The sequence below is a fragment of the Sus scrofa genome, chromosome Y, assembly GCF_054392235.1.
Source record: "Sus scrofa isolate SSC_HxYL_T2T_F1_AM1 chromosome Y, Sscrofa_HxYL_maternal_Yorkshire_Landrace_v2.0, whole genome shotgun sequence".
Classification (NCBI taxonomy): Eukaryota; Metazoa; Chordata; class Mammalia; order Artiodactyla; family Suidae; genus Sus; species Sus scrofa.
In genome coordinates, this window is record NC_139402.1 from 12,153,042 (window position 1) to 12,165,015 (window position 11,974).

The 11,974-nt window shown below is 44.6% G+C and overlaps 1 protein-coding gene across 1 annotated transcript; it reads right to left on the reverse strand.

Moving 5' to 3' along the window:
• Positions 1-8,709: 8,709 nt before the first annotated feature.
• Positions 8,710-11,755, reverse strand: LOC146394369 (heat shock transcription factor, Y-linked-like). The gene is made up of 2 exons (XM_085009088.1): positions 9,945-11,755; positions 8,710-9,521 (listed from the first exon to the last, which is right to left on the reverse strand). Exons 1-2 carry the CDS (start codon positions 10,455-10,457, stop codon positions 8,826-8,828), a joined length of 1,209 nt encoding a protein of 402 aa, XP_084865214.1. The 5' UTR covers positions 10,458-11,755; the 3' UTR covers positions 8,710-8,825.
• Positions 11,756-11,974: the final 219 nt, after the last annotated feature.

The following is an 11,974-nucleotide window of genomic DNA, read 5'->3' on the forward strand; positions in this document are numbered from 1 at the left end:
GTAAGTCTCATATGGCTTTCATCTTTTTCCATTTGGTTTTCCTTCTGCTCTCCTGTTTGGCTGATTGTCATTGTTCTATCTTCCACATCCCTAATTCATTCCTCTGCCTTATTCATTCTGGTCCTTACTGCCCTTAGCTCTGTTCGTATCTCTGCAAATGAATTTATTGGATTTGCTTGGCTCCTCCTTATGTTTTCTAGTAGCATTCTGCGGGCGTCTGCATTTCTGTTCATATCTTGTCTTCATTCCTTCAGTCTTTTCACTGTCTCCTTTTTGAACTCCAAGTCTGTCAGACTGCTTCAGTGTTGAAGATTTTAGGTGAATTCTCCCATTGTGTAAACTGGGAATGTTTTCTGAGCTTCTTCATCTTGCTTGTGTTTTCCATTTTCTGTGAATTTGGGGAAGCCAGAGTGTAGTTTGGCACAGTTGAGGCTGCACCGCGGTGGTGGAGCACTTCAGCAGGGCATGCATGGCTTGCTGGGTCACACTGCTGAGCCTAGGTTCTTCCCATGGCCAGGCATCATTGGCCTTTGTGCACCATTGTGGTCATTCACTTCTTGCAGCCAGGATGTGCTTGCTGGGGTGCTCTGCAGTGGTGGGGCCATTCCTGAGGTCAGGTGGGGCTGGATGCCATGGGATGTGGTGGAGGCACAGCCCTGCAGTTGGGCAGGGCTTTCCCAGGTGCTCCGTGGCAGCAGAGTGCCTCCTGTGGGCATGCGGTGCTTTTCAGTGTGCTCAGCTCATCAGTTGCCAAGGGTGAGTGGGGCTGGCCTCCTTGCTCTGTGGCAGTAAGTTGCTTCCTGAGGGTGGGCAGGACTAGGCAGTTCACTCCATGGCAGAGGGCCCTTCCTGAGGGTGGATGGGCCTGTCAGGTGTGCACCATGGTGGAGGTGAACTTCCCACATGTGCCTGGGGATTGCTGGGGCATGCCATTCAGCAGAGCACTTCCCAAAGGGGGCAGTCCTGGCCTGGTTGCCCCATGGAAGGTGGGTTCTTCCCAAAGGCTGGTGGGCCTGGCCAGGGCTTATTGGAGTTGCCCTCCCTGCACATGGGCGGGGCTTGCCCTGGTGCTCCATGGCAGTGGGATGCTTCTTGAGTGTGGGCAGTGCTGGCCAGCTCGCTCTGCAGTGGAGAGAGCTTCCCAAGTGTGGGTGGGGCTGGCAGGTGCCCATGGAGGTGGAGGTGCATTTCCCATGGCTAGCTGGGGCTTTCTGGGGCAACCTGTAGCAGTGGAGCACTTCCCAAGGGTGGACAGGGCTGGCCGAGTTGCCCCATGGCGGCAGGGCACTTCCCAAGGGTAGGCAGGGCTGGCCAGTTTCCACTGTGGTCGTGGTGCATTTCCCAATGTGGTGAGGAGTTTCCCAGGGCATGTCAGGGCCGTGGGGCACTTCGCATGGCTGGGCATAATTCCAGACATAAGTTCTTCCAATACGTTTTCAATAATCTTTTCTTTTAATTCTCCTTCTGGTATGACTACTATGCACAGATTGGCCCACTTTATGTTATCCCATATGTCTCTTATATTGCTTTCAGGGTTTTTTCATTTGGTGTTCTGTCTGCTGTCCTGTTTGGGTGATTTTCATTGTTCTATCTAACACATCACTAATACGTTCCTCTGCATTATTCATTCTAGCCCTTACTGCCGTTAGCACACATTGTAGGTCTGCAAATGAATTTTCTAGATTTTCTTGGCTCCTCCTTATGTTTTCTATTTCTTTTCTGAGGGAGTCTGAGTTACAGTGCTTATCTTCTCTGAATCTCTTTCGTATGGTCACTCTGTGCCGTTTGAACTCAAAGTCTGTCAGACTGTTTGAGTGTTGAAGGTTTTACGTGAATTCTCCTGTTGCATAAACTGGGAATGTTTGCTGAGCTTCCTCATCTTGCTTGTGTTTTCCTTTTACTGTGAATTTGGGGAAGCCAAAGTGTAGTTTGGCACAGTCAGGGCACATGGTGGTGGTTGGGCTCTTCCTGAGGGCATGCATGGCTGGCCGGGTCCCACCGCCATGGCTAGGTGCTTCCTGTGGGCAATCAGTGTGGCTGGGTTGTGCTGCTCTGGTGGGGAGCTTCCGTAGGCTGGGTGGGGCTGGCCAGAGTGTTCTGCCTTGGCAGTGCACTTCTTGAAGCCAGGTAGGGCTTGATGGGTTGTGCCACAAGTTTGGAGGGCTTCCTGAGGGCCTGCAGGGCTGGCCAGTGCCTGTCATGGTGGAAGTGCACTACTCCTAGCCTGGTGGGTCTGGTTGGTGTACGTCCCATTGTTGGTGCCCTTCCTGCAGCCAGGGGCAGCTGCCTGTGGTTCTCTCCAGCAGTGGAGGGCTTCCCAAGGGTGGGGAGGGCTGGCCGGTGCATGCCGTGGAGGACGTTCACTCCCCATGGCCGGGAGGGTCTTGCCCTAGTGGTCAACAGCCATAGGGGCTTCCCGAGGGTGGCGGTGCTGGCTCTCTCACGCTGTGTCAGCAGAGCACTTCCCAAGGGTGGGCAGGGCTGGCCTGTTCCTGCTGCTGTGGTGGTGAACTTCCTGACTTGGGGAGGAGGTTGCTGGGGTGCACCAGGACAGTGGGGCACTTCCTGTGGGTGGAACACCAAGGAGGTGGTTGCCTTCCCATGGGTAGTGGGCCCAGTCCACTGCAGAAGGAATGTGGCTTCTCCCCGGGCATGCCCGTGGTGGAAGAGGGGGATGTGCTGGGAATGCTCTCTGTGCTCTACTAGCTGTTGTGCAAGTGAAAATGCTGTGGAGCAAGGAGTATTCTCTGGTGGCCCACACATCCTGCTCTCCCCTCCCCAACAATGGTGCAATGTCTCTCCTGCAGGCCCAGACCTTCTCCTGGGTTCCCTCTCTTGTGGCTTTCCAGTCCCCAGCCCTTAGCACTTTACAACCCTTCACCCCTGGGGCACCACTTCCTCATCTCTTATGCTGTCTCCACACCACCAACCCCAGCCTGCTCCCAGGGACTCACCTCCAAAGCTTAGGGCTTTGCACCCAGTCCCCACCACAGCGTCTCAGTCTTTGGTACCTGTGCCAGCAGTTCTGATGATCTGTGTGGCTCTCACACTGCCTCTCAGTCCTCTGGCCTGCTGATGCACTTTTCGTGGCATCTTGGAGATCCCTTGGACTCAGCTGATCTTTCCGCAGGTTCGGTGAGTTTCCAGGGTGTGGGTTCCCTTTCTCTTTCACCATTCCCTCTCAGGAGTCCAGTCCTGATGCCCCTTCTCTCTCTCTCCTCTTTTCTGTTGCTTTATGCAGTTGTGTCAAGAGATTCTTCCCATTTTTGGAGGTTTCAGTTCTTCTGCCCGCGTTCAGTTGCTGTTCTGTGTGAGTCATTTTACATGTAGATGTGTATTTTTTGTTGCATCTGTGGGAGAGGTGAACAAATCCCCCTACTCTTTCACCATCTGGGCTCTCTAAAATTGTGTCCTTCTTTATCTTTCTCTATGGCCTTTGTTTGTTTCAATGTCTATTTTTTCTACTATGCGTATCACAACTCCTGCTTTCCTGTCTTGACCATTGAAATATCATGTCCCATTCTCTCACTTTCAGTCTATATGTGTTCTTTGCTCTAAAGGGACTCTCTTGCAGACAGCAGGTTGTATATTTTTGCTTTTTGATCTAATCTGCCGCTCTGTGTCTATTGATCAGAGTACTCAGTCCCTTGACCCCTAAGGTAATTATTGAGATACATGTATTTATTGCCATGTTAAACCTTGCTTTTCAGTTGATTCGGTGTATTACATTGGTTCTTTTTTTTTCTTTTCTTTTTTCTTTCTTTGATGATTTCCTTTTATTTTATGCTTGGATACATTTCTTTTTAGTTTTCATGAATGTAATATTTGCTTAGATTTGTGGTTTTCCTGTTTTTCAACTAAGTTAACCACTTCCTATATCTGCTTGCTCTAGCCTGGTAGTCATATAGGCTGCAACACGATATTTAAAAATAGGTGTCTATATTTTCATACTTCCTTACCTACATTCTATGCTTTTGAATTTCTTCTTTAAGATCTTCGAGTTTGTCCTTTTGTTGTTCCTTGTGTTTCTCATCATTTTTCGAGTAGATTTTTGTTTGTTTGTATGTCTTGGTGATGTATGCTGTCTTATTTAAGTGACTGCTTTCCAATCTGTATATGTTCTGTCTCATTTTTTCTCCTTCTTCTTCTTCTACTTCTTCTTCTTCTTCTTCATCTTCTTCTTCTTCTTTTAGCCATTTCCGTATTTTTTTAGAATGGGTTTTGTATTGGTGTACTCGTTTAGCTTTTTTTGTCAGAGAAATTCTCTGTTTCCCTTTCCAGTTCAAATGATACTCAATAAATAAATAAAAACATACATAAATGAATAAATAAATAATGATAGTCTTGCTGGGAAGAGTATTCTAGGCTTCAGAGTTTTTCCTTTTGGAACTTTGTATATAGCTTGCCAATTTCTTCAGGCCTGTAATGTTTCTGTAGAGAAATTAGGTGATTTGCCGGTTATCTTATATTTAATGCGTTGTATTTCTCTTCTTGCCTTTCGAATCCTCTCTTTATCTTTGGCCATTTTCATTATAGTAGGTCTAGGTGTGGGCATATTTGTGTTCAGCCTGTTTTGTGCCTTCTATGATTACTGTATTTTGATACCTGTTTCCTTTAGTTTGGGAAAATTTTAAGACATAATTTCTTCCAATATATTTCCAATCCACTTGTCTTTTTCTTCTGCCTCTTGAATTGCTGTAATGCATAGATGGACCCCTGTTATGCTACCCCATAGATCTCTTATGTTGCTTTCATGTGTTTTCATGTGGTTTTCTGCCTGCTGTCCTGATTGGGTGATTTCCATTATGCTATCTTCCATGTCACTAATTCATTCCTCTGCACCCTTCACTCTGCCCTTTAGTGCCTTTAGCCCAGTTTGGCTATCTGCAAAAGACTTTTCTAATTTTTCCCTTTTTTCCCCTAAATTTCCTCATTCCTCCTAAAGTAGTCGACAAGACTGTTTTTAATGTTCTCATAAGTTCCTGATATTCAGCCTTCATTCCTTCAGTATATATTCACTCTACCCCTTTTGAACTCAGTGTCTTTTGGCCTACAGAGGTCTGTTGCATTGTTTCTGCTTCACATGAAATCTCCTGTACCTTACGTGGGAATTGTTCCTGGACTTCTTCATCATGTCTATGATTTTCTTTTTCTGTGAGTTTGGGGAAGCCAAACTCTAGTCTTGGAGGGTTACTTCTAGGCAAGAGCAACCCTTTGTATTTTGTGGGGTGTTACCATTTGTTTGGGGCATGGAGGATTGCATTCTTGCTGGCTCAATCTTGGGAGTGAGCAGGCCATTATCCCGAGGGTGCTGAGTATATTTCCAGGGAGACGAAGGCAGTGGGTAGGGCTGGTAGTGCCTTCTTGCTGGGGTCTTAGCTGCAGCAAGTACATGCAGGGAGGTGGCACAGGCTACTCCTTGTTTCAAAGCCTTGGGAGTGATAATGAGCTTTTTGCAGAATCATGAGGAGCCCAGAGCATTTGGTAGTGGCAGTGGCAGTGGCAGTGGCATGGTTTGTGAGTTCTCAGAGAACTTGGAGTAGAAACAGGTAATGTTTGGTCACAATGACCTCTTCTGAGGTGCCCTCTGAGGTGATTAGGGCCACAAGGGGTGCCTGTTCCTAGACCCCTAGTGGTAGCAGGCAATTCACACCTCTGGAGTGGGAGATAACCATGGTGGTTTGCCCCCCCAACTGAGGCCCCTTATAAGAAGCAGCCTGTCCCTCTTAGCCCACACAGGAGGTGGTGCACCACTGCTCCTAGTTACAGGGTCTTGGCAAAGGACAGTGTTCAACCTTCTGGGTGCTTCTTCCCTGCAACTGTCAGAGCATTTTGCACTGACAGTTGCAGGGCAGTTATATGACCAGGGTGTTGAGAGCAAAACTGGGTGGTGCTCAGTTGTAGTGCCCGCTCTGATTTCTGACCTCTGAGGTGACTGTGGTCAGAGATTGGACCTGATCTCACACCCCTACTGGTGGCAGGCCTTGAGTCCCTGTGGTTTCTGAGGTGACTGCTTTGGTTTGTCCCTGCTGCCTATAGATTACTCAAGAGGCACCACATCTCACTTACCCACCTGATGCCCATAGCCCCCACCAGAAGGATCTGGTCACCCATAGCCAGCACAAGAAGTGTCCAGGCTGCTGTAGCACAAGCAAGTGGCTTCTTGCCACCTGTAGCCTGCCCCAGGGGCACCCTGCCCTCTGAAAGCCTGTGCATGTGTGAGCAGGGAGATTCCTTTGGCATCTGCCCCTCCTCCTTTTCCCCTCTGCAACAGTGGCACATTGCTTTATAAGACAAAGTGGGGTCCTTTCTACTCCAAGGATGGTTCTGAGGTGACTCTTGGTATGATTGAAAATAATTCTTCTGAATGTACTCCAGAAAGACAGTAAAAGAGAAACATAAGAAGCTGCTAAGTCAAACAGATTCTATATCTTCAAGGGACCTGCTAACCTGGCTGAGGTTTGGTGTTAAAGGCCAGCATTTGTATTTAAGCCTGTCTTTGTGTAAAACAAGAAAGCAACCTCTACGTGTGAATCAGGACATATAAAGGGGTGGAGATAAAGGCAAAAATAACCTAGAACAGTTTGAAGATTTTAGAGAGAAAATGACACCCCCATTTTTCTTCTTCTTCTTTTCTATTTCTGTAAATGGTTCACTGATGAACTACCACCCTGTGGTGACCGTGATGCAATCTGATGATGTCATGTGGACATTGTTGTGGCAGTTATGGTGTAAATTATGGTCATGATTCCTGGATAAGCTAAAATATGCTATCGTTTGGAGTGTGAACTGTACTTTTTAAGTAATTGTTTATCTTTTTTTTTTGTCTTTTTAGGGCCACCCCTGTGGCACATGGGTTATCCCAGTCAGGGTCAAAGCAGAGCTCTGTCTGCTGGCCTACATCCACCATAGCAATGCTGGGACTGAGCCACATCTTTAACTCACATCACAGCTCATGGCAACTCTGGGACTTTAAACCACAGAGCGAGGGCAGAGGGTGAATCTGCTTCCTCATGGACACTAGTTAGGTGTGTTAACCTCTTTGCCATCATGGGAACTCAATGGAATTTATTGATTTATTTTTTCTTTGCAATGAAGACAATCTTGTCAACTAATATCCAGGTTCTCTTTGAAGTAACAGATAGGCTATAATGTCGCTGAGAAAACACTAAATAAATATTATGAATTTTCCCTTTCCAAATTGACTTTTATTTGCCTCTTTTTCCACACCATCATAATTGAGACCCCCATTCAATACAACCTGGAGTATTTCAGAAATCTCTTGACAGCTATTCTCTATTTCCTTAGTTCCATTTTCCTTTTTGAAACAGTTACAGCTAGGGGACATGTCAAATGCTCCTCTCTAATTATCAAACATTTCAAATATTAAAAAATGGCAAAATAATCTGCCATTGAAAATAATTAAAACGACAAAAGGACAACCTGCAATGGGAGACAATTATTTCAGATGATGCAACTAATAAGGTCGCAATCTCTAAAATCTACAAACAACCTATACACCTCAGCAACAAAACAGCTAATAACCCAGTGGCAACATGGGAAAGAGACCTGCATAGACATTTCTCCAAAGAGAATATACAGAGGGCCAACAAGCACATAAAGAAATTCTCAACATCACTGTTTATTAGAGAAATGCAAATCTACACTACTATGAGGTTTCACTTCACACCGGGCAGAATGGCCATCATTAACAAGTCCATACATGAGAAAAAGCTAGAGAGGGTATGGAGAAAAGAAAACTCTCTTACACTGTTGGAGGAATGTAAATTGTTACAACCACTATGGAAACCACTATGGAAATACTTCAGAAAACTAAATATAGAACTACATGACACCCAGGAATCCCACTCTGGGCATACCTGGGAAAAAAAAAAAAAAAACTTTCCATAAAATAGTTACATGCGCATGTGTGGCCATTGCAGCACTATTACCAAGAGCCAAGACATGGAAATAACCTAAATGACCATTGGAAAGAATGGATTAAGGGATGTTGTATATATACTCAATGCAACACCACTCAGCCGTAAGAAAAGAACAGAATAATGCCATTTGCAGCAACACGGCTGGAACTAGAGACTTTCCTACTAGGTGAAGTAAGCCAGAAGGAGGAAGGCAAGCACAATATGACATCACTTATGTGTGGAATATGATATATGGCACAACTGAAACATTCCACAGGAAAGAAACCCATGGATTTGGACAACAGGGTTTTGGTTGCCAAGGGGGAAGGTGCAGGATTGTGATGGACTGGGATTCGGGGGTTGAAAATGCAAACTATTGCATGTGGAGCGGGTATGCAATGAGGTCATGCTGTATAGCAATGGGAACTATCTCTAGTCACTTTTGATGCAGCATAATGTGAAACAAAGGATATGTATGTGTGTGGGTGTGGGTCTTGGGGGGGTGGGTGTGTGACTGGGCCACTTTGCAGCACAGTATGAAAGTGATCGAACACAGTAAACCAGCTATGATGGAAAAATCATTTTAGAAAAAGAAATGCAGCATCCCTTTACTCTTAACTGTGTCCAAAATAAAAAAAATATGTAATTGTAATATATACATGTAAGGATAACCTGACCCACTTGCTTTAGAGAGGGAAAATAAAAAAAAAAGAAAAAGAAAAAAAGAATTGGAAAAATTAAAAAAAAAGAGATCCAGGTGAATAAGAAAAAAAAGGTGATGAAGCTATGAAGATGAACATACAAGTTTATTGCTGAAATAACCGAATTGCAGGAATTTGGTGACATTTGCCAGCATAAATTTTCATCTTCACTCTCCTGCATAACCTATAGTCCTTTGATAGGTCAGTGGTAATTAGGGTGATGTTCAGATATGGAAGAGGACTGAGGGTTTGGCCTTGAAAGGGAGGCAGCAGATGTGTCAGTGGCCATTGGCATTGGGAACCATGGAGGGGCTGCTGGTTGCGGGTTAGACACAGGGCCCTCAGTTGGTGATATATTCTGGTATCTGGTTGGCAAAGGAGAAGGCTCCACCCTCAGTCCAAAATAACCACTTGGGAAGTAAGAAATACAGCGGTACTGAGAAATGGAAGTGGTAGTTGTAATGAAATTCACGATGTGGCCACTTGCTGGAGAGTAGCTGCTTTGTGAGTGCATGTGAAACGTGGTCAACTGATTAAAAACAGCATGTTGAGCCATGGCAATTTGTCCTGGTGGCCTGACTGATGGTGATGATGGAGAAGAAAGACCACTTCTAGTTGGGGTAGTTGTATTAGAAATTCTCTGTCTCATAGAAGGCCACCTTATTAAAGGCACATTTAGGTTTGTAGAGGTTGAAAATGCATCTTCTCCACGAGTTTCTGCAGCCACATCAGAATTATGGTTATCCACATCACCCCCTGTTCTAGAGCGCTTCTTGCTGCAACCTTGAAGTAGAGAAGCCGATACTGGAGAAGCATTTTTCACCCTGACTCTTCTTTTCATCCTCACCAACAGATGGGGACAGCCTCGTTTAAAATTTGGATTATGGTAGAACTGCAGCTAAAACCAAAAGAGAAAGGTATTTAGTGGCCTTTTAAACAAAGATACGAGGACAAAGAATCCATACAAATCTGACTTGTGTCATCACACAGAGTTAATGTCAGGAAATAATACTCATCTATTACTAACATTTTCAAAAATTTATGTAGTGGGAACAGGCAACTATGGTCCTTAAATAAAAATGCCTGGTGCATTTACAGTAACAGTATGAGGTTCAGGGGCTTGTATTGGGTGAGGTTCATCGAGAAGGCTCCAGGTGGCTAGGAAATTTCTCTATCACCCCAAATATTTTATGACCAAGTGGCCTTCAATTTAAAAGCGTAGCAGTACTTCATCCCACTTTCAAGGTCTACTATGACCCTATATGTATGAACATATTTGCAGATGTCCCTCTGTAAATAGTAACTGGACATTTCATAATACCTTGTTCCAAGCAGAGTCTTCATTATCTTCTGCCAGAATGTTGGCTAGTGAGGCAGGTCTTTGAAAATTCCTTCGCAATTTAGTAAATCCATAAAGGTTAAGCTGTCGAACTAAGCTTTTCATACTCTCAGTTTCAAAAATTCTGAAGGGAGCCTTTCTCTCCAGAACTTCTTTCTTGAAGCGTTCTTCATTAATCACGATCGAAGTTCCATTTTCATCCCACCAAATGGACTTAAATTGATCACTTTCAACAATTTCCCAAAGTTTTCTGGGAAAGGGCAGAGGAGGAAAATCACTATCTTCATCTGGTTCAGAGGCACACAATGTGTGGCATGGCTCTTTCATCAGGGAGCCCTCAGACAAAGCCTGGAAAGCTTTTTCTTCAATCTGAGACCTCAAGTCCAAGTCCCCAGTGATTGAGTTATCACACCATGGAGATGTAATGGAGGATTCTGAACCAGTTGATTCATCTTTAGGAGACACACCTTGAATTTCTGAAGGAGCATGTGCCATCTCAGATAAATTTCTCTTCAGCTACTTTTCTCACCTGCATGGCTTTTGAACTCTGCAGTTTTAAATGCTGCTTTGGTAAGCCTCACAGATAAACTATCCAATCCATCACAATGGTTGCCAGCCTGAGTAGCTGTGACATCACAAGACACAAGTCTCCTAGCAATCTGAGCATCACCTTCAGTCAGGGTTTACTTCTCTATGAAATTAGCCCAGTTAATACAAAATACGACCTCTGTACTTAAACAGTAACCCAAAGAGAAAAAAAAAATAAGGTCAGCAAATGAGATCCCATTCCAATGGAATCTTTTTAAGAAAAAAATCACATAAATAAATAAATCCATTTCATCCCTGAAGTAAACGCAAGTTCTCACTTGTGCACATATGCACTTGTGCCTGTTATGTAAGGCCTTGTAAATGGAAAAAAAAAAACGGCAAAGTGAAACAAAAGTAATGAAGCTCTTGAAAGTGTATAACTAGAATCTGTGCAATATTTATATTCAGAAAATGCATAGCCAGTGTTCTCTGATGGCTAGCTTGTTACAAAAGTGTTCTGATCTCTGCTGTGCTAGGGGTTCAATCCCTGGCCTGGGAACTTCTGCATGCCCCAGGTACAGTCCAAAAAATGAAAAGACAAAAAGAAAAGAAAAAAAGAAACAAATACACAATCAAAAACAAAACAAAACAAAACAAACAACGACCTTATCACTAACCAAGACATGGAAGGGCCCTGGGCAACAAGCAAAATATCTATAGTCATAGAGACAAAAAATGATTGATGGTTGCTTGGGTTAGGAGAGGAAATTTGGGGAAGTACCATCCAAAGGGTATGAGATTTCCTTGTGGATTGATGACAATGAGAACTGGGGAATTCATGGGTGTACCACATTCTGAAGATTATGTATGCCATTGAACTGAATACTCTAAACCTTCTACCATAATGTTTTCCCATTGTTAAAAACTGACAGTGATCTGGTATCACTAATTTTATTATATCGAGTTTTCTGTGTATCCTACGTAAGTAGTCTGTTTGTTAAACAATATTCCAAACATTTTCCATTAGGTTTGCTGAGGGAGGAAGGCACAAGTTCAGTTATGACAGGAGGGATTTATTAGGGTCTCTGAGGGGGCTGGGTGTAACTCATGATGGCATCAGCCTTGACTGCAAGGAGGTGTTAGAGTTATAAAGCATCTGTGGTGGGAGTCTGTGGTTGGAGTCCACGGTGGGACCTTGTGGCAGGGAAAATGGAGAAGAAAGGGAAGGTCAAGGGAGGTGTAGGGGCTCAAGTCCCATGACAGAGAACAGTTAATCCGTGTAGGCAGTTAGTCTGTGCAGGCAGTTGCTTCCCACAGGTCCTCATTTCTTGCTGCCCAACTTGCACTTCCACATTCTGGGAGGGGCGTCCACAGCAAGTCTCTCAGGTGAGCAGCAATAGTTGGGGTGTATGGCGGTCTGTCTCCATCCTCCGGGGATCCTCTCATTCAAGCCTTCCATTATATGGGATAGGGATGAATGTCTA

Excerpts from the sequence above, each read along its gene's own strand:
- LOC146394369 (XM_085009088.1), bottom strand. The coding sequence starts at position 10,457 with ATGGCACATGCTCCTTCAGAAATTCAAGGTGTGTCTCCTAAAGATGAA. Across the intron at positions 9,522-9,944 it reads AAGACTCTGCTTGGAACAAG|CTGCAGTTCTACCATAATCC; the intron begins GTATTATGAAAT and ends TTTTGGTTTTAG.